Source organism: Vulpes lagopus, chromosome 12 (genome assembly GCF_018345385.1).
Source record: "Vulpes lagopus strain Blue_001 chromosome 12, ASM1834538v1, whole genome shotgun sequence".
NCBI classification, from domain to species: domain Eukaryota; kingdom Metazoa; phylum Chordata; class Mammalia; order Carnivora; family Canidae; genus Vulpes; species Vulpes lagopus.
Genome location: NC_054835.1, coordinates 61,507,412 through 61,529,397, shown reverse-complemented (window position 1 = coordinate 61,529,397; position 21,986 = coordinate 61,507,412). Strand labels below are relative to the sequence as shown.

The following is a 21,986-nucleotide window of genomic DNA, read 5'->3' as shown; positions in this document are numbered from 1 at the left end:
GTGAAAGCAATTTAAAACAGTTGAAAGCACTAAGATGAACTAGCTGTAGCTGCCCAGCGTCCTTAAGGCATCTCGGTAGAACAAACGGGTGTAAACGTTGCGGGTGCTTTTGTGTGGTTTTGCAGGCAACAAGGGAGACACTCGGTCGCCACTGCACCATCCTCGGCGATGCTCTGCGAAAAGAGAATGACTTTGCTCTTATAATCGATGGGAAAACCCTCAAGTACGCCTTAACTTTCGGAGTCAGACAGTATTTCCTGGACTTGGCTTTGTCATGCAAAGCTGTTATTTGCTGCAGGTAAGTTCTCCCTAATATTGTCAGGTTGCAGCGAACAGCACCTGGACCCTCTTCTCTTGATTTTTAAACTTCCTCCAAGCGATTCTATCCAGAATTTGGACATGTCAGGTTATTTGTGATTTCCGCTCACTCGACACTCAAGGTTCACAGCCCAGAATAGAGTTTAGCTGCAGAGTTTTGGGGATTTTTTTTGTTGTTGTTTTTAGGTGAGTCCTACTGATGATCTCTTAGTCATCCTTGTTCATAATCTCCTGTGTTCCACATCGGTCATTTACCCACATTTCCATCGAGACTTAGTTCCATAACGGTTCTGTTTTCTCCACATCAATCTTTGATCCTGCTCGGAGGACTTAACTTTGGGGACTGGCACGGGGACTTAACTTTGGAGGTGCCGAGTCATTTTCCCGAAGACGAGTTCTTGACTGGACGTTCCTCTTTCCTGTGATTTTTATAATATGGCCCATTTCCTAAATGAGAATCGGTTTTGCGTTATCAGGGCTTAAGCCACAGAACTACATTTTTGTAAGCTATTTAGCTCTCGTCCTTCCAGAACTTCCTGTCAAAGTGTCTTCCCCATATCTTGGTCTAAATTGTTCACACTGTGTCGTCCTGAAATTTCAAGTGTGTTCATGACTCTGCCCGCTGTCTTCACTATGAAACCTAAGGGTGAAAGAAAGAAAGAAAGAAAGGGGGAAAGAAAAGAAAGGGAGAGAGAAAGGGAGAGAGAGAGAGAGAGAGAGAGAGAGAGAGAGAAGAAAGAAGAAAGAAAGAAAGAAAGAAAGAAAGAAAGAAAGAAAGAAAGAAAGAAAGAAAGAAGAAAAACCTAAGGGTTTCCCTCTTTGCCATCAATGCACTGAGACTCTTAGACCCAGCTGGTCACCCCAGGTCTAGGGTGCAGTGTCTCCAGTTTGCTTTCTCCCCTAGGGAGATGAAATCTTAGCAAGGCTTCCGAAGAATTTCCCAGAATTTTTTCTTTTAACATTATTGTTAAGATCTTATTATTATCTTTAAAAACATATTTACTAATAAAAGAATGTTATTTTTTTTAAACCCTCTTTGTCTAGGGTTATTCACTTGAATATCCTGTATATAATTTATAAGTCATGCCTTATAGATATTTCCTAAGTTTGTGAAATAAAATTTAATAAGTACCTTTTATAAAGCATCATCTTGACCTATAAAATTATATCCTACTCAGAGAATTAAAAGTTGCTTATTCCAGGAACCATATTATTTTAGCCATTTATTTTTCTTCACTGTAGCGTGTGTTAATAAACATTCCCGTAGCGCCCTTGGAGAGCCTAACATACACACGTATTTAACATCAGTAATAATCAGGCTGAATGATGAAGAATTAGAAATTAATTTATCTCAGAGATCTCATTTGCATTTTGTAAAATTTGCTTTTCCAGGGACTTTTCTCGATTCCTTGCTGATAATCTCTTGACCACGTCTTAGTAATGTTCAACTCTGACACTCTGCCATCAGCGTGCTTGTGTGCCAGCTCTGGTTGTTTAATCGCTTTTACTAATGGGATCACGAGAATCGACAAAAGATTGCCCAAAAGCACATCAAGTGCTAGGACTGTTGGCTCCTGGTTGAAAACCAAAGAGAATACAAAGCTGCCCAGATGCAGTGAGCGGGCTCCGAGTCCGCACCTGTGCCAGGCCTACTGTGCGCTGGGCGTGCAAGGCTGAGCGAGACTTCCTGCCTGCTCTCCTTCGCGTCCCCCCCCCCCCCCGCCTTTTAAGTAGAATCACAGTTGCTTTGAAAGATGTGGGAGGCCAATTTTCATAATGCAGTCACTGCAGCTGAGCCTCATTCTTAGAGCATTGCTTAACACAGTACCTCCCACCATTCTTCAAAAAGTGGAACCACAAAATTAAACAATAGCAGAGGGAGAGAAGAAGTAAAAAGCGGAGTCGAGGGAGAAAAAATATGTTGTGCGCTTGTGAAATTCCCTCCCGAGATCCTTGTTCTGGATGCTCACGAGTCACGTGGAGCTCAGGGCCCCACCAGGCCCAGGCCCCGGGGAGGGACTCACACTCGGCCGTGCACGTGCAGAGCAGCTCGGAAACTGAGCTTATAAAGATGTGTGTGGCCCCTTCCTCCCTCCGTCCTGTTTTATGCATGTTGGAGGACCTGAAGGTCCCTATGCAGACACTGGGTTTTATTTAGAGTTTTCAGGGTTTGTTGTTTTTGGGTTTTTTTTTTTTTAAGTAAAATATCTTTCTTCAGCTTTTTTTCTTCTAATTGCCTTCATACTCTCTCTTTTCCCATAAGGACCGTGGCTCAGCTTCCGGTCTGGTGTTGAGAATTCATCTAAGCCCATAATTACATCAGTGCCCCCGCTGGAGTTACGGCTGTGCACCTTCTTGGCCTGGTGCCTCTTGGCATTTCAACTACTGGCCCAGACCATTTTCTTGTCATTTAGCTTACTGACCTTGAAGTATAATTTCCATGATAATGCTCTGTCACTTGTGAGGAATAGGTGGGCAATTCTGTATATCTTTCTTTACCATTAAATGCAAGTGTCACTCCAGGCTTCCAGAGGATTACAATCCCCGAGCCCCAGGAAATTCTCTATTTTACTCCACTAAAACAGACACTCCAGATAAATACTGAATATTATTTCAAAATAAGGTGCTGTTCCACACACTTTGTTTGTGTCCATTCTGGCTTTATGGGTTTTCCCCTCACGCTACTTTGCAATCTTTTTTTTTTTTTCCTTTTGTCCTCACGTGAAGATAATTCAGAGTCTGCTCTCCACTGCAGGCTTCTCTGTGCCACAGCTAGAGTGGCAGTGGAGGGGAAAGCCTTCCCATAATGGATAATGAGGCTCTCGATATTAGTTCCATCTTCAGGATGACATCAGCCACTTTCCTCCCTGACATTATCAGCATAAAGGGCAGAAGGCAGTTTTCAGTGTTTGTCTAACTGACACGGTTATGAAGATGAGCGTTTTTCCCTACAGAGCCTACAGCAGAATTGAAAGAAACAGTTGTTCTCAGTCCGTCATCATTATATCTCTTACCACCACTTTTTGAAGGGACTATTGAGAGACGGAAATAATCCCCTCGTTCCAAAACTATTTGGGGCTTTGGAGTCCTGGTTTTGGTTTACAAAGGGGAGATTTCATGTTATACCTCAAGTAATTTTTTCTAAGTATGTAAAACACAAGAAGTAGAATGAAATCTGTCTTGATCAGCCCAGCAAGGACCGTGTTTTGATAGCTACCAGGGAGCTTTTGTTTTTACTTCCTTGCACATCTACCTGTACAGCCTGAGCGATCTCAGAGGAAATACGCATCTAATGTCACAGGAATTTCGAATAAGTTTTCCTGGTTATAAATGTAATCTCCGTGTCGTCCTTCTTCCCTTCTTTTCCCTTGCTCGAGTACAACCAAATCTTATCACCTGGTGAGATCAGATACTTTTGAAGAACATAAAAGCTGTGGATCATTCCCCCCAATCCCCCCTGCAAAAACAAAAACAAAAACACTGCACACAAATGGGTAAAATTGAATGCACCATGTTAGGGGCTTCACAGACCCCTAAAACTCCTGGACAGGTAGGTAGAAAAGGGAAAAGCTTGCTCCCGGACTTGTGGAGATTTTTGTACACAGCTAAAATCAAGAACTGTTCTGCAAAGTGGCATTTTATCTGAGGATTCATGAAATTCTTGTTCTAATTTTACCTCGCTGGCACTCTGGATACCTAATGGAATTTCTCTGGCTTTGGTTTTGTGGCCTATAAAATGAAGAGCTTGGCATATAGCGGCGATTCAAATCCTTCACAGAGCCTGGAAGTCTAAGCAGCTAAGAGTAGAGCTTCTCTGGCATGGAAAGGTGGGAGACGCATGCACACATGCACCCTTCCTTGGTAATTTCCTTCCAGCTTGAAAGCTGCCGCGACAGAGGACCCCCGCTAGCCCTTTTACTTCTGGACCCTACTCCTCTTGGCCACTTTCCGCTGGGAAGCGTCTGTCTACTGCTCGGATCAGCTTAATTTGGGGAAGCATCTGTTCTACCTCTTTTAATATTCCCTCCAGAAGAGGGTGGGAATGTTGCAGTGAAGTATTGCTGTGTGTTAAATAGCATGTGGTTTCTGAGATCCTCATCAGTTCACATAACCCAGCCTTTCAAAGAATTTTACATTTTTTTTCTGTAGTTGTCAGTTTAGTTTAAACATATTTTGAAACTTATGTTCTGTGACAGTTGGTTGAAAATTGGCCTAGAGCCTCCAGCTTTTAGACTGTCTAGCAATCACCGTTCTCCTACATAATTTATGTACTCATGTCTTCTGAAAAGCAGAAGTTAAATTGAAGTAAGCATTTTTCCCTACTTGCAACATCTCTAATCAAAGTTTAACCCCCTTTTAGGCCATTTTCCCCATAGCGCAAAAAAAAAACACTTGACTTCAGTGAGTGTCGTCTCTCGGGAGTGGCATTCCAGGCAAAACCTTTCACCTTAGTCTGATCAGCGGGTCCTCCTAGAAGGGGAGGTCTAAGGGGACGCTTCGAATACTTGCTGTCATAGCATGAGTACGTTAAGTAGAGGGTCAAGACAGATCTACTTCTCAAATCTTTCAGGATTGTCTTAAACTTTAAGGATTTCTCTAAATAAATGTTTTACTTAAAGGGTAGTCATAAAGCCCAAATGAAGCTAATAAATGCTCAACAGACATTCCTTTAAGGAAAAAAATTCGCGAGCACCATTGGATGCCAAGCAGATGTTTGGCTTTGAGAAGACTTACAAACTGTTAATGAATGTCAACCCCATATTTGCGTCCAAGAAAACATGAATAAATGTTGGAAATGTTGAGAGAATATTTCTTTCATACATGTATGGCTAAAAGAGGACATCCTGAATAAATTTTATAACTTCATAACACAGCCATATTTTGCTTTGACATAATATAATAAGCTGGTTCAGCCCAGTCTGTCTCATTTGCTTCTCTGTCTCTACTGAATAATGTTAAGAGTAGCAGCAAGGCCGTGTTACGGCCTTTTGGCCACCTACGATGTGCACGTCCCCACCAGGGAAGTCCATGTTTGACAGTTAAATTTAGATTGATAAATCTCAACACTTGAGAATTCCACTGTAATTCAACATTACGTAGTTTTAGATGTGATCGGTTTAGAGAAAACTGCCATCGCCCAGCACACACACACACACCAGTTAGAATTGCAGATCGTATGATTCTAATAAAACACAGTTTTGGCCTCTATTGGAAAGTACATAATGTGTAAGCATGCAACTTAGTGAATTTTCATAAAGCGAATACACCCCTGTACCAAGTACCGTAGCATAATGAGCACCTCAGAAGCCCCCTCGTGTTTCCTGTAGCGTCATTATCCTCCCAAGAGTATCTGGCATCTTGATTTCCATGATCGTGCCTCCTAAGTGATGTCTTATTCATTTCAGTTCTTTTTCTGTCTTGTATCTTGCCAACTTGGAATAAGTGTACGTATCCTCCGTCACTGCACTCAAATGCTTGATGATTCTCTTCTGTTCAGCAGTTTAAAATACAGATTCTGCAGCTTCCCACCAAGGACTCCCTGAAGCTTTACATAAATCAGTAAGTCAGCACTTCTAATGCATTCTTCAGTCAAAAACAAGTCCACCTGACACATTACGCGCGGTTCTCCGGCGATAGGATAAAGGTCTTAGTTCTCCGGCTTAAAGACATGATATATGTAACCTACAACATTTCTTCCATCTGTCTGTCTACGGACCTGATTTTGGGGGGAAAGGAAAACAGAATTACTTTGGTGTAGTTGGGTCTCCTTGAACCCATGAGGTTGCTAGTGATTACCTTCTTTCTCATAAACCCATCCAGCCATCCCCTTGGCATATTACCAAGGGAGCAGACACAGAGACAAGCAGTGGACATAAAACAAGCTTTATGTTAAGGCGAGAAAGAGGAGGTGGTTCCGGATAGCATTTTCCAAAAGGAAGTGAGTATTTTGTAGAGCAAAGGTGGGCAAACGTTTTCCGCCAAAGGCCAGATAGTAAATACTTTGGGCTTTCTGGGCTGTCCAGTCTCTGTCATAGCTACTCAGCCCTGCCGTTGTGGCACGAAAGCAGCTCTGGACAAAGCGTAGATGATAGTAGGGGGAGCTACGATCTACCACTGACCTTAACACAGTCCAGTTCCATCAATGCTCCTTTGTATGTTTTATGCTTTTTGAATAGTAAGGACTTCCCACTCATAAAGATGTTCTCATACATTTCTTCTGTTAACCTCACAACTTTCTGTTTTCCTTATAGGTCTTTAATCCGTGCGACGATTGTTCTTGTACATCTTAGGAAGAAGGGCTCAGGTGTTATTTCTATGTAGCAGATTCTCCTGGTGCCTCCTACTAAACAATCTGCCCCTTCTCTCTCCAGAATCTAAGTCCAGGCCCTACCTCCCGTTAGCACAGCAGTATGTTCTCTAACTTCTCCAGCTTTAGCTGTTTCTTTGTTCTTGAAAGAAAGTTAAAATTAATCGCTTTTACAGAGTTATGAGGAAGAAATGGGTTAATATGTACGTTCAGTGCATTGGTAGCTATTATTAAAAATTACGTTACTCTTAGAAATCTATCAAATCTTCTTTTATATGGCCTCATTGGATGTCGACAAATTCTAAATATTCTCTTTGACCATCACGGCCTTTTCCATGATCTGAATTCTGTTTTGTCTCATGTTAATAATGCTAACCTGGCTTTCCTTGGTTTCATACGTGTCTTCTCTTTTCCTTTTCCCTAAACCCTTATGTTCAGTCCTTCTGTAGAATATAGTGGTTAGGAATATTGTCTCTCAGTCCACACCGCTCAGGGTCGAATCCTGGGTTCACCGCTTACTTGCTTTTTGCCCTAAATTATGTAATCTTTCTGTGCCTCAGTGCCTTCATTTATAAAATGACAGTAACAGTAACCTGTCTCTTTTAGGGCTATTCTGAGGATTGAATGAATTAAGATTTTATTTACTTATTAGAGATACTGAGAGAGAGAGATGCAGAGACCCAGGCAGAAGGAGAAACAGGCTCCATGCAGGGAGCCTGACGTGGGACTCGATCCCGGGTCTCCAGGATCACGCCCTGGGCTGAAGGCAGCGCTAAACCGCTGAGCCACCGGAGCTGCCCAAGAAGTGAATGAATTAAACAAAAGCTTAGAACGTAGTAGAACACTTAATTACTCACTAGGTGTCATTATAAGGTATGTCTCTTAGACATCATATACTGCTGGATCTTTTTTCTTTTTTTTAATCTGAGCTGAGAATCCCTTTCAGTCAGTGAATTTAACACATTTACACGTTCATTATAATTATTACTATGTTGGCCTCATTTCTTTCATCTTATTTTGAGTTTTTCATTTATTATGCCTTTTGTTTCTTCTCCCCCTGCCTTCCACTGTCTAAATCACATTTTCTTCTGCTGATTTGCAAGCTTCACAATCTATATTCTATGTCTGGTTGTTTCTAAGGTTTTGATAACCATGTATTTGCTTAATGTCTCTGGATTAGTATGTATTCCTTCCCCTGCCCCCCTCCGTGAGGAGATGAGAACTGAAGACTTTAAGGTAATTTTGTGTATGCGTCTAGTGTCAGATCTTACTTCTTTTGTAAGTAATCTACTTTTTCTCTCTAGAAATCTTTAGAAATTTTTCTTAATCTTAATTTAACCAGAATGTGTCTGGAGATAAGTACCTTTTTCTTATATTTCTTTTTTTTTTTCTAAAGATTTTATTTATCTTTTCATGAGAGACACACACAGAGAGAGAGAGAGAGAGGCAGAGACCCAGGCAAAGGGAGAAGCAGGCTCCATGCAGGGAGCCGGATGTGGGACTCGATCCCGGGTCTCCAGGATCTCATCCTGGCCTGAAGGCAGCGCTAAACTGCTGAACCACCCAGGCTGCCCTTTTTCTTTTCTTTTTTTCTTTTTTTATTTTTTGGCACTTTTAATAGAAGGACGTGTCTTTCTTCTAGAAAATGTTCTACTTCATTCTGTCCTTCTTTATTCTCTTATTGGACTCCTATTATGTATCGTCCCCCATATTGCTCCATTTCTTTTCATTTTTCTCAGAATCTTTCATTTTCATTTAATTTCCTCATATCTTTTGGGACAGTTTTTTAATTCAAAGTTCTAGGTTTAATATTTACTATCAAGTTTACTACTGGCTTTTTTATTTTAGCAGTTATATCTTTATATTACTTATTTTCAACTGGTTCTTCATTGTAACTGCTTTTTCCAGTTTGATGTTTTCAGTATCTTCCCAACTCTTTCCAAGGCTTTTTTTTTTTTATCATGCTTTTTAAAAATTCTTGTTCTTTCTGTTTTTACTGATTTGTATTCATAATCTTCTCTTGTTTTCCCTGTGCCATATTGTTCCTCATTTTCCCTGGTGGCAGGAAAGTCCTTGGGAGGAAGGTTGGTAGCAACATCCCAGCCTGCGGTAAAGTTGGAGACAGGCTCAGTCTGAGCTTCATGAATGCCTGTTTTCCCCTTGTTCCTTTGCCCAATATTGCTGTTGTGAGAGGCAGCCACGTTTTGGTGGAATTACCCAGGTAAGGCAACACTGAAGGCTCTGTTAACACACCCATGTCATTGGCACCTGTCCCTGCCTGGCTCCATGCCCCAAGGTTGACTAGAAAACTCTAACTTTCCGGTTCCAAGGTATGAAGTTGGAACTTTCCTGGGGTCTTGGATTTAGGGCATTGGACACACTCCTGGAATTGGGGAGCCTTTCAGGCATGTGACTTGGGGGACTCTGAGTTTCCACAAGCTCCAAGCCTACACCAAAGTTTTCAGTTACAGTGAGAGAGGAGCCCCTCTGCTCCATCCAGCCCAGTCTCACCTCCCTGCCCCTGGTCAGGTGGGCTTACCCAGGCACAGGGAGTGAGCAGTCCCGCTGAAAACCTCGCTTGCCTATTTGTTTATCTGTGGCCCCTGGCACACCACTCTTTACTTCTAAGCCATTTACCTCCCAACAGGTATCCTCTACTCCATGTCTCTCCAAGGGTTTCTCATAGAGTTTTACTAGTCGTGACCCTCAAATTTACCAAGCTTCTTCTTTTTTCTTTTTTTTTTAACCAAGCTTCTTTAGCTCCTGGCATCTTCAGGATTTTATTTCAATTTCTGTCAGTAGCCAGCACGACCCCTTGTTTCATCTTCTACTAGGTGTTTCTAAGGAGAGAGAAAATTTGGTGAAACTCATTTTACATAGGCGAGAATTCCTAAAAAGGCGGGAGGGAAGGAAGAAAGGAAAGGAAAGCTGGTTTTCTTTCAGCCTAAAGAGTCACAAGAAAAGGGAAGAGAGCCCATGCCCACGTGGGCTCCAACCAAGGGCTGAGAATGGGAAGAGATGGAGGCCGTAGCTCTCCCCACTCTGACAGCAAGGTCACAGAAGGACAGAGCTAGAAAGGGGAAGTGCTCTAGTCCTTCTTGAGGAGATACACTTTCCAGCGGCCAGCACAGCTCTTCTGTAGACGGAGAAAGGTAGCTAGACCTTGAACCGTGCCGGAGAGGTTTCTGTCTCTCCCGCCACTCGTGCCTCCGTGCAGCAAGAGTCCGTAGAGAACCACTGTCCTATATGTAGGCTCATGAGAGTAACTCCTGATGCAGCAGTTCTTAAGAATAAAAGTTCTTAAATGAATGACATTTAGGGGCAAAAGGAAGGTCCTAAGATCTTGTACTTTCTTCTCCTTCCCGCCCTTTATATTCTTCCACAGAAATTTCATCACATCCTAAGGGATAATTAGATACTTGATGAGTGAGTGAAGCCTGAATGCGCATCTGCAGTTCTGCATTTCTTTTCTGAGCCTAGTTCTGACTCTTCAGTCAGTACTTAATGATGCCAGCAGGATATCCCACTGCTATCTGAACTTCCCTAAGAATTTTCCTCTGTAAATCTCTCGGCCTTTTCTATTAATGTTTAGACCGTTATTTTCTCAGTCACTCACATTGGAAAACTCAGGGTCATCTCTGATTCCAGTTTCATTCAAAACCCCCTACCCCACCCCCTGTGTTTCATTTTCAATTCAGATACATATATACAGATAGGTATAGGTATCTACCTATATTAAAAAGGTACATTTTGGTGGGTAATCCAAATTCGTTTTTTTAATTTTATTTATTCGTTCATGAGAGACACACACAGAGAGAGAGAGAGAGGCAGAGACACAGGCAGAGGGAGAAACAGGCTCCCTGCGGGGAGCCCGATGCAGAAGCCGATCCCGGAACCCCAGGATCACGCCCTGGGCTGAATGGGGCACTAAACCACTGAGCCACCCAGGATGCCCCCAAACTCATATTTTTAAAGCAAGGCTTGTCCCATGCTCTTTTTTTTTTTTTTTTGGCAGAAATGCTTTTTAATCAGTATCTCCTGTTGCTTAGAGCTAGCTGTGATAGTCAGACTTTCTTATCCTGACATGCAGAGGCCCCCTGTCACCTGGCTCTAACCCATTCTGAATATGCCCACTTTCCCTTGAAGAAGTGGTATGTTTCTTCTCCACTTAATAATTTTCAATCTTGATTGAAATAATTTTTCCTATCCCTGTGAGAAAGCCTGGAGAATCCAATCTCCTTTATGCACTTCATCTGCCATCTAGATACAAAGCAGATTAAACATACTTGGCCTCCTAGCAGCGCACAGTGAAAAATGAGTAAGAGTCGTAGTGTTCGTATAATAACATAAGAGGATGATGAATTTCTTATTTTTACAAAATTACCATTTATCCAGTTCCAGTACCATCTTTACCTCTGCTCTGGGCTAAATATAGTGCTAGGTTCCAGATAACCAGATGATATTAAGAAAATAAAGGAGAGAGAAAAAAAAAAAAAAGAAAAGAAAGGAGAAAGGGAAAGAAAGAGAGAGAGAGAAAGTAAGGAAAGTAAGGAAGAGAGAGAGAAAGAAAAAAAAGAAAATAAACAGTCTCACTGTGGACAGATGGTTCTCTGGTGTGAATACAATAATAAAGATTTCTATTATCAGGAATTTTCTTTTTGGGGTTTGTATGAGGTATAGTTGCCAGCTCGTAGTTTGGTGTGAACACACACACACACACACATTGTATTCAAATGTCCACTATCCATACAATCAGTCCCTATTTAAATTTTATCAGAACCATTTAAAGTGGAGACAGTAGTAGTTTACCTATAACAACCTGAATTCTAAAAAAAAGAAGTAGTAGTAGTAGTAGTAGTAGTAATAGTAGTAGTAGTTTTGCATCCAAAAATGCATTGCAGGGGCTTGTGGGTGATTCAGTGGGTTAAGCATCAGACTCTTAATCTCAGCTCAGGTCTTGATCTCAGAGTCATGAGCTCAAGCCCCACCCACCCTGGGGCATGGAGCCTACTAATTCACAAACAAATGAACTAACTAAATGAATGAATAAAGAAAATGCATTGCAAAAAGACATCTTTTTAAAAGTTACTTTGCCTTTTTTATCTTGTGGAAAGGCTCTCTGTATTTTATTCCCATAGACTCACTCCCCGTATTATAAGGCCCCCTTGATGCCTCTGACTACACAGTGACTCCACAGATGTTGCTTTGGAGGCGAGGAAGTACTCACTCTCCAGTCATTTGAATAACACAGTTCTCCGGGTAGAATGTTTCATTACATACCATATGCCAAGTATAGCTTGGGGGATGTTATGTAAGCGGCTCTTTTCATTCCAGTAATAAGGAAATTGATGATGAGTTTCTAGAAATGTTACCACATTGATGTGATTCTGGTACAAATAACCAATTTTTTTTTTGCCAAATTTTAATTCCTCTTCAATTCAAAACGTTACAAAGGAGCCTAATGCATTTTAGTTCGAAGAAGAGTCAAGACCTCAAAAAGGTTTTCTGTTAGATTTTTTTCCTCTCTTTTTATGATTTTTTTTTTCAGAATAGGACTCAGTAGGGAATAAACAGACCAATATCCACAAGGAGAAATCTTAGGAAGTATGTTGTGTAGGAAAATACAGCAGAGCCCCCACTAATTAATGATCCTGATCTCCAGATAGTCACTAGGAGCAGCCCCCAAGCTTAGTAAACACGGGGGCTCTATAAAAACAATCTCAGGATAGTTAAATACTATCTTCCTCCATGCTCTTAACATTTTTTTTTCTAGATTCACTTCTTTTTTTCTTTTTTTTTTTTTAATTTTTATTTATTTATGATAGAGAGAGAGAGAGAGAGAGAGAGAGAGGCGCAGAGACACAGGCAGAGGGAGAAGCAGGCTCCATGCACTGGGAGCCCGACGTGGGATTCGATCCCGGGTCTCCAGGATCGCGCCCTGGGCCAAAGGCAGGCGCTAAACCGCTGCGCCACCCAGGGATCCCTCCAGATTCACTTCTAATGACAACTTTATATTAACTTTTAAGTCCACCCTATGTTTTTGAGATGATGTATTATCAACATAATTTCTAGTGTATCTATGAGATTTTTTAGGTCATTAACCTAAAAACACAATACAGTAAGGTAAATTATTGTACTCCCTTTGGCTACCTGTAAAAAGTCCCCTAAAATATTCTTTATTATGTGTTCTGCACATACAATCTTTATCCATATTCCATTTGAAAGGGTGATCTCGTTTAGCTAATCCCATTGAAAGAGTGCAGAGTGAGGCTTTTAAGACGTGCCACCCTATATACCTTCTGCTTAAATGGGAAAATTTTCCAGTGTTCTGATCTAATGTTCACAGGGCAATGAGAGCTATTACGTAGCAAATAAGAAAAAATAATGAACAGCATGTGCAGAAACTACAGCCAAAATCCTCTTTGAAGAGCACTTTTGCACTCAGAGCCCGGCTCGGTTGCACCACGGAGAACCCCCTTCTGTGTAGTCACAGGAAGACTGCGGGGCCTTCACAGCACAGGCTGGGCACGTAGTCTTTTTCCACAGAGGCTCTGACTTCTCCTAAAGATGAAGGAGCAACAGTGGAGGAGAAGAGGACTAAGTATAATTTAAATCCTGGTGCAGATCTGTGCGTGGTTTACCAAAAAAAAAAAAAAAAAAAAAAAAAAATCTGGATTAGAAAGCTGTGCTTTTGTGATATTTTTGAATTACACATTGGGTCACTATTGGCATTTGTAAAATTTAGGTTTCAGGTATTCCAACTGTGGATATATGATTTTTTTTATAGACATTTGGAAGAATTAGCATGTAGTAAGGTTGCTCTAGACTATTCTGGAAAGTGTACAAATAGAGGAGCATGCGTACAGAAGTCAAGAAAGTAAACTGTCACGTGTGAATTCAGTTAGCGACCTTCGGTTAGATGGAAGGACAATGGTAGAAGGAATACATTCTAGGTAATTTTGAACGTGAAGAAACTTAGTGTGTGCTATTCCTTTTGCCTGACGTGAGCTCTCCTCCCCTCGTCAGGGCCACGTCAGATTCTAACTGGTCAAGGAAGCCTCCTGCGGCCCACTCTGATGTGCGCATCCTCTGAAATTATGGAGTGCTGGCAAGTACACCAAAGAGCTCTATGCCACACTCCTGTCAAATGTCCTGTAAGTCTGTTTTTGCTATCATGGAACCCCCGATAGCAAGGGAAAAAAAATTTTTTAAGTGGATGCTATAAAAACAGATATTTTTAACCGATTTCAGCTTGACTCACCTGAGTCCCTGTGAACCACATTCCCTCCCTAAGTAAGACACACCGTTGGTGCCCACCGCGCATCACTCCAGAGCTGGAAGGACATTCTACAGGACACACCTGCGCTTTTGCGTCTGTGAGTTGACTGGGTGCTTCCTACGAATCAGTCAAAACTGTCGCTAGGAGAACCAGGTGTGATGCTCTAGAGAGACGTTGTGAGTGGTCAAAAATAAAAAATGCTGTTTAATGTAGAGCAGGTGAGAGAACCGTCAACTGGGGTGGAGGCCTCATTATGCTCTGAGCTCCACTTAGATGGAACCAGCGTGAGTAGGTTTTTGCCACAAAAAACATGCAGAACCTCAAACTGCAGGCCCCTGTGCAAAGTCGGGTCTTCACTCCACGTCACAGGCTTGTACACTTAGGAGTTAAATGTCCGATGGGTGTGTATTTTGCTTTTTTGTGAATCCTCCCTTAAATCAGACATCTTTTTTTTTTCTTCTTAAGCAACCACCTCCTAGGCAGGTCAAACACATCAGATGTAAAGGCTTCCACTGTTTCTTGAATCTTCGTCCAAGCCTGTTGTCTGCTGTTAGCTTGTCGAGGAAGCGGATGCCCCTGCTAGCGACGGTTGCAGGGGGGCCTCGGGGAGGCCTCCTACCACATCGTCACCCCTTCTTGCCAAAGGAGATTAATATTCCCATTTTTAATACCTGAGCTAATGACACGAGGTGGGCGAAAGTCCTCAGCCAGCGTTAATCTGGGGGCACTGAAAATTGCAGCATCAGGCGGAGGAAACAGCAGTTGGTTGTAATGACCATGAGAAGAGAAAACAGAGTTAGGTCCAGCTCTTTTCTGACGCTGCTTTAAGTCACAACTGTTAGCTCACCGTGCAGAGGTTTCTCCTTTATTACCCATTTAGCCGATGAAAAAAATACCCCCGTTTTCTAGCTCCATCGATCCCATGGTGTGACTTCCCACTTACTTACATGGTGAGCCTGTTACACTGCGACGGGAACTTGATGAATGCTGCCGGCTGCTGCTCTCTTTCCGTGTCTGCTCCCCGCTTGCTGCTTGGACCATTTCTCGCCCAGCGCTCCTTGCTGACGTTCACGAAGTGTTCGCGGTGGCCCGTGTTTAAACACTGGCCTGGAGCCAGCGCGCTCGCCAATTTATATCAGCCTGTTAGGAAAAAATGGAATAAAATGTGAAAACGAAGGGAAAATTGCGTGGAAGGAAAACGCGGGCTGAGCGCTGAAGCCCGTGACAGCCGACACTCCCCCCACTCCCTGCTGTGGTCACTGTGGGGTCGTTTTGTGCAGCTGCCGGGCTCTGAAGGGAAACCCAGAGGGGGCTGAACGTCGTTCCTCCACAGGCGGCGGGGGTCGGGGGTCGGGGCCTGGCCTGGACCGGGCGGCAACGCCACGGTGAGGGGCCTGGCTCACTGCGAGCAGCTCGCGGCCCATGTCATGATTCTCCAGCGTGACATAACAGCCAGGCTGCTCCGAGGGCAGAGGCCTCCGGAAGGGACATGTTCGTGCAGAGAATGCGCCGCTAGGAGTTGCTCCTGGGGAAGCCTCAGGAAGGTCCCCAGACATGGCCTCGCAGAGCGGCGGTGTCCGTTTTCACGTAGAGTAACGGAGGACCCGGGCATGCTGCGGCTGATGCGCGTCGGACACCTGCTCCGCTCCGCCTCGACGCAGGCCTGGACCTGGCTTGTGTTCCTTGTCGCTCCCACTGTGTGTGTTGGTCGTTGCTCTGCATTTAATTAGTCGTCTTCGTTCCCTGTGTCACTTGTGTCGTGTTCCCCCTGGTCGCCGGTCGTCGTGCGGGTATGGTGACCACGCGGGTGCCGACCGCCCGTGAGCCCTGGGGTCTGTCTCTTAAGTGACCCCACAGTCTGTGATGCGTGGGTCCGAGGTGAGCACCCAGCACGGCATTCCCGCGGGTGCTGCCGCCTCTGTCCTCGACCCCCGCCGGTGTAGGAGGCTGCGGGACCCCCTTGGCTCGTAGGACCTTCCGAGGTAGATGGAGGCCCGCGCCAGCCCCCAGCGTTGGGCAGCTGCCGGTGGGGGCCACAGCAGGCCCGGGGGGCGGCCGAGCCCCTGCCCTGAACCTGGGGTGGAAGCCGTCCTAGGCGGACGGGACGTCGTCGAGGATCTGCCCCGGGTACAGGACGGGGCTGGTACGGGCCGAGGCTGGCCCGGCCGCCTCCCTGACCTTGGCCGCACAGACGCGAAGCCCTTGAAACGTCAGCGTTGTTTGTTAGGAAGGAATGGAATTTCTAAACCCCGGGCTTATTTCTTTAACAAACTAATGCAGCTATTCTGGTAAAATAGTGTTTAACAGGGCGTCCCCGCTTCTGCCCACGACCTAGAGCCTTGCCTCTTAGACTTCATTTTTTTCCTCTCAAAGCGGCAAACAGGTTAATGGGGAACCTGAACGTTTTCAAAACTGACTTTTCCATAATGGTACTTCATAGAACTGCCCTTTTGGATCTTCTGCTTCTTTTATGCTTCCAGATCATGACATTTCAGGGCACCCGGGTGGCTCAGCGGTTGAGCATCTGCCTTTGGCTCAGGCCATGACCCCGGGGTCCCGGGATCGAGTCTCGCGTCAGGCTCCCTGCATGGAGCCTGCTTCTCGCTCTGCATGTGTCCCTGCCTCTCTTTCTCTCTCTCTCTGGGTCTCTCATGAATAAATGAATAAAATTTTTAAAAAAAGATCCCGGGTCTCCAGGATTATCTAAAAAAAGATAAAGACATTTCAAAAGTCCTTTTTTCTTTTTTCCAGAAAGCAGAGGTAATTGATCATTTGCTCTGATTTAAGGGTTTCTCCTCTTCAAAAATCTGAAGTTGTTGAGATGGTCAAGAAACAAGTCAAAGTCATAACGCTCGCGATTGGCGATGGAGCCAATGACGTCAGCATGATACAGACGGCACACGTGGGAGTTGGCATAAGCGGCAATGAAGGCCTGCAGGCCGCCAACTCTTCTGACTACTCCATAGCTCAGGTAAAGCAGCATTTCTGCAAAAACACACCATTGGTCTCAGCTGACAGGATGAAGAGAAAAATACGAATTCTTTTCCATCCTAACTCTTCTCCGCTTTTGTTTCATTTAGTTCAAGTATCTGAAGAATTTATTGATGGTTCATGGTGCCTGGAACTATAACAGAGTCTCCAAGTGCATTCTGTACTGCTTCTACAAGAATATAGTCCTCTATATTATTGAGGTAATAGCGGGTTGTTTAAAATTCTTGTCGGGTGCATAGTTATTTTCAAAAGTTTCTCGTTGTTTGGGTGAATCCTCCATTGGCCCACTTTTTACAACTTCCAAACACGTGGAAGTCTGTTGGCCACAGAGAATAATTAATGTTTAAATTTCTGGCTAAAAATGTCACATGGTTTCGGTAAGGTATGTTGAATGAGAATTAATCAAGTAATGTTTTCAATGTTTTTATTTTGTTTTTATTTTTTTGGTTTTGTTTTCAGTGCTTTTATTTTTTATTTTTTTATTTTTTTTTAATAATACATTTATTTTTTATTGGTGTTCAATTTGCCAACATACAGAATAACACCCAGTGCTCATCCCATCAAGTGCCCCCCTCAGTGCCCATCACCCAGTCACCCACACCCCCTGCCCTCCTCCCCTTCCACCACCCCTAGTTCGTTTCCCAGTTAGGAGTCTCTCATGGTCTGTCTCCCTTTCTGATATTTTCCATTCATTTTTTCTCCTTTCCCCTTTATTCTCTTTCATTATTATTTATATTCCCCAAATGAATGAGACCATATGATGTTTGTCCTTCACCGATTGACTTATTTCACTCAGCATCATACCCTCCAGGTCCATCCACAACGAAGCAAATGGTGGGTATTTGTCGTTTCTAATGGCTAAACAGTAGACTGCATTTCCTGGCATGATTTTGAGATTCATAAAAAAATGCTATGTAGTCTATAGTCTTTTAAAAAAACTGAAAACAGCTGAGTAATAAGATTCCATTGTATACATATTACTCAGCTGTTTTCAGTGTTTTTTTTAATTTTTTTAAGTTTTTTTTTTTTTAAAAGAGATCTTATTTATTTATTCATGATAGAGAGAGAGAGAGAGAGAGAGAGGCAGAGACACAGGCAGAGGGAGAAGCAGGCTCCATACCGGGAGCCCGACGTGGGACTCGATCCCGGGACTCCAGGATCACGCCCTGGGCCAAAGGCAGGCACTAAACCGCAGAGCCACCCAGGGATCCCCTGTTTTCAGTGTTTTTAAAAGACTATAGACTACGTAGCATTTTTTTATGAATCTCAAAATCATGCCAGGAAATGCAGTCTACTGTTTAGGGATACTCGCATGGAAAACCATTTAGAAGGAAAGTCCGGGAATGACAGACATAGAATCGAGGGTAGCAGTTCTAAGGGGTAGAATCAGAAAGGATCCGCACATGGTTTGCTAGTATTGGTCATCTCGTAGTTCCTGCTGTGTTTCAGACTTACTAATATACAAGTATCGCTTGCTATCCAGACCTGTTTTGGCTTCTGAGTTGATTGCTGGGTATAATGAGAAATTTGTCTTAGAAATTCTCAGAATATTCAGTTCCTGTGTCTGGATAGCAACGAATTTCTGTATTCCTTTCCTGATGCCAAATATAACATTATTATTAACATTAAAACTTGGGATGCCCGGGTGACTCAGCGGTTGAGCGTCTGCCCTTGGGCTCAGGATGTGACCCCGGGGTCCCGGGATCGAGTCCCCCATTTCCCTGCAGGGAGCCTGCTCTTCCCTCTGCCTGTGTCTCTGCCTCTCCGTCCGCGTCTCTCATGAATAAATCAAAAACATTTAAAAACTTAAATTAAAACTTAACCCCAGTCAGCAACATCACCTCTAAAAGGCGGCCTTCTGCTTTATAAATGTTTTTGCAGCACCTACTGGGTGCCGAGCGCCGGGCTTAAACACAGCAACTACAAAGTAAACCAAGCATGGTTCCCGTCCTCCAGGAGCTTGCCAGTGGAACACAGTGCATAAATAAATATATGTAATTTCAAATTTTCTAGGCTCTAACATTAGCAACAAGTAAAAGTGAAAGCCCCAGCTAATTTTAAAATAGTATTTTCAGTGTGACCGTAGAGACCCGAGATCGAGTCCCACGTCGGGCTCCCTGCAGGGAGCCTGCTTCTCCCTCTGCCTGTGTCTCTGCCTTTCTCTCTCTCTCCCTGTGTCTCTCGTGAAGACACACACAGAGTGTGTGTGAATAAATGAATAAAATCTTTAAAAATAAATAAAAATAAAATAATGAAATAATATTTTCTTAGTATATTCAAAACTATTTCAACACAGAATTGCTATAAAAATCGTTAACGTAGTATTTCACATTCTTCGTACTAAGTGTTTAAACTCTGGTGTGTATTTTACACTAGCAGCACATCTCAATTTGGACTAATCCCATTTCAAGTGTTCAAGAGCCACATGTGGCCAACGGTCACCATCCTGGACAGCACAGCGCCTGTGGATAAATTAAACTAAATGATTCACTGGGACATGATGGATATGTGACTTAGCTTCTTTTTTTTTTTTTTTTTTAAGATTTTATTTATTCATGACAGAAAGGGAGAGAAAGAGGGAAAAGCTGGCTCCATGCAGGTAACCTGACATGGGACTCGATCCCGGGTCTCCAGGATCACACCCTGGGCCAAAGGCAGCACTAAGCCACTGAGCCACCGGGGCGGCCTCCCCCCCGTTTTTTTTTTTTTTTTGAAACAGCCATTTTTTCATCATTTATACATACAGCAGCTGTATTTGTGAGTCCTAAACTCTAGGCGTTACCAGTGTCTTGCTGCCCCAGCAGCTCCGCGGCAGGCGGATAGGGCCCCGTAGCTGGTTAGGGAGCCCTGGTCTCCCTCTCCTGTCACAGCACCCACCCTCCCCTGCATCAGCCCGCCCAGGTTCCCCCCCGCACTCGTTGCCCTCTGGTCTGCTGTTTCTGCACCTCTGTCCCCAGAGTCACAACCTGACCATTTGCCAGGGGGCACTAAGAGCTGATAGTTTGCACCAACCAAGAAACACCACAAACAAGGACCTCAGTGGCTTTCACAGTTACCCCAGTGCTCGTCGGTCGGGGCCTGCCGCCCGCTTCGTCCGGCTGTCCTCTGTCCCTCTGTCGGAATGCTTCTGTCCTTATTAAGCTGTTGACGGAGCAGAGTTCTTAGGAGTCCAGCTAGGAAAACCTTGACACTTAGTTCCGAAGCATGCGGGCAGTTTCATTTACTGGTCACTGGTTCTATAATTAGGTTACAACCCGTCAGGTAAAATAATCAAACCCTTGGAGACGTAAACAGGATAATCTGTGAGCTCATTGTTCATTACCGCTCAGTTCTCGGCGGGGTAGTCTTGTCTTTTGAAGCAAAATGCACTTCTAAAAATAGCTTGCAAAAAAAAATTTAAAAATAGAAATAAAAAAATAAAAATAGCTTGCAAGATCCAGAAATGCAGTCTTCGGTGAATGTGCAAATTTGTGGTTCTTTTTCTGAATTAATAGTTCTCGATTCCCAATCCCCTCCTATAGTCCCAGTTTTTCTTAATTTTCTTCTCGTCCCACACACCGATATTCATAAGGATATCGTTTTATACAGTTTATTTACAAATACTGTTGAAAAGAATATCGGTTTATACAAATATCTTAAAGCCACTGGCAGAGTAATCCTTCTTACAAAAACTTAATCTTATCAAATGAAGCGAGTGCTCAACCTGTTGCTGTTTAAAAATCTAGATTATTTGATGATCGACGATGAGGTGGAGGGAAACGTACTAATGGGGGAAATAAAATACATTAAACTCACATGAAAGACTGAGCCTGCACGCTCTGTTTCAGACCCAGGGTTATGCGATTTGTGTTAGATTAGCCCTGAATTTCACTTGGCTTTGGATTTAAAGCCTCTTCATGAGATATTTAGCACTGATCAAATTCTTCACACATTGGAAAGGAAGTTAAGTCCTACACTCTCCTGGAAATCTCGCTTTTAAGGTATTTTTCTTTTAGCACTTTATAGAAATATATGCTGAATATAGTTCAACTGTCTTGGAAAGGAATTGACCTTTTAAATCCATTCCCAGATACCCAACTTTTGCCAGCTAAAACAAGTTCTGCAGATGTTAATGGCTCATGTCACCGCCGTGAATGAATAGAGAACACATCACGGGGTGTCTCTGGTGAGGACAACTGCCAGTCTCCAATCTCGCCTTTCAGTGTTTTGTGCTGACCAGGCGTGGGAGCAGAGGACTCATTGACCGTTTGTAAGCTGCTGTTTAATATGCAGAAATGGTCCATGAGGAGAAAGTCTGTGAGGCTTTAACTGCCACGCCTCTGCTGGGACGTGGAACTCAGAAAATAATACCGGGAGACGCAGGTCTGCAGTTTCTTTGCTAATAAAGGAGTAGCCTGGAACACTGTGCGTTTCATAGACTATCTGCGGCCAGGGGTTTTCCCGTGGCTGCCTCGCCAGGAAGGTCCCTGTCCAGCTCCTCTGTTGCCATCAGTTACAGCCAAACACATAAATACAGATTTGGCAGGTGGCAGCGTAAGACGCGGACGCAGGTGGCCGCCCCGCAGCAGCCCTAGGTGTTCATTGAAATTACTGGCTCTTTCTAAAGGGATTTCTCCCTCTCTTTCTCTCTCTTTTTCTCTCTCTCTCTCTGAAATATCTGACTCCCTTCTAGCAAAATAGGACCTTTTCTTTCAAATGATTGATCGCATCCAGGTTTTCTGGTAAGATCCCAAAACAATGTAAGTGTCTCTAAGTTGCAGAAGCCTTGATTAAAGTCAGTGAGGTGATACTTTGCCAGCACGCTGTGCTGGGATATGGATTTCTTATGAATTTTAAATAATCTCCACACCTCCCCAGAAAGACTGGTGTTTTATTTTTGTATCCATGCTTCCGACTGAGTCAGTGGAGGGGCTTTTATGTGTTAATAGTCATCGAGGTGCTGTTTTACTTAGTATGGGATGTGTCTCTAATATATCTTTTTTCTCTCTCTCTAATATATCTTTTAAATACAAATCGGACGGGCTTGAAGTCAGCCGTTTGGTAGACCTCTTCACTATCAAAGACCTTCTCTTTCACCTTTGAAATATGTAA

At 43.4% G+C, this 21,986-nt stretch overlaps 1 protein-coding gene and 1 long non-coding RNA gene across 5 annotated transcripts in view; one reads left to right on the top strand and one right to left on the bottom strand.

The window, feature by feature from the left end:
* Positions 1–21,986, top strand: part of ATP8A1 (ATPase phospholipid transporting 8A1) — a 223,414-nt gene that overhangs the window by 151,351 nt on the left and 50,077 nt on the right. For all 4 annotated transcript variants that reach the window (XM_041727158.1, XM_041727160.1, XM_041727159.1 and 1 more), the window contains 3 exons: positions 126–298; positions 16,692–16,875; positions 16,985–17,095. In XM_041727158.1, the coding sequence (XP_041583092.1) occupies positions 126–298; positions 16,692–16,875; positions 16,985–17,095 (468 nt within the window). The remainder of the gene's footprint in view (positions 1–125; positions 299–16,691; positions 16,876–16,984; positions 17,096–21,986) is intronic.
* On the bottom strand, positions 12,644–20,108 carry LOC121474228. Its single transcript, XR_005983292.1, has 3 exons — positions 19,952–20,108; positions 13,887–15,044; positions 12,644–13,251 (listed from the first exon to the last, which is right to left on the bottom strand). It is a non-coding gene; the product is annotated as an uncharacterized LOC121474228 (long non-coding RNA).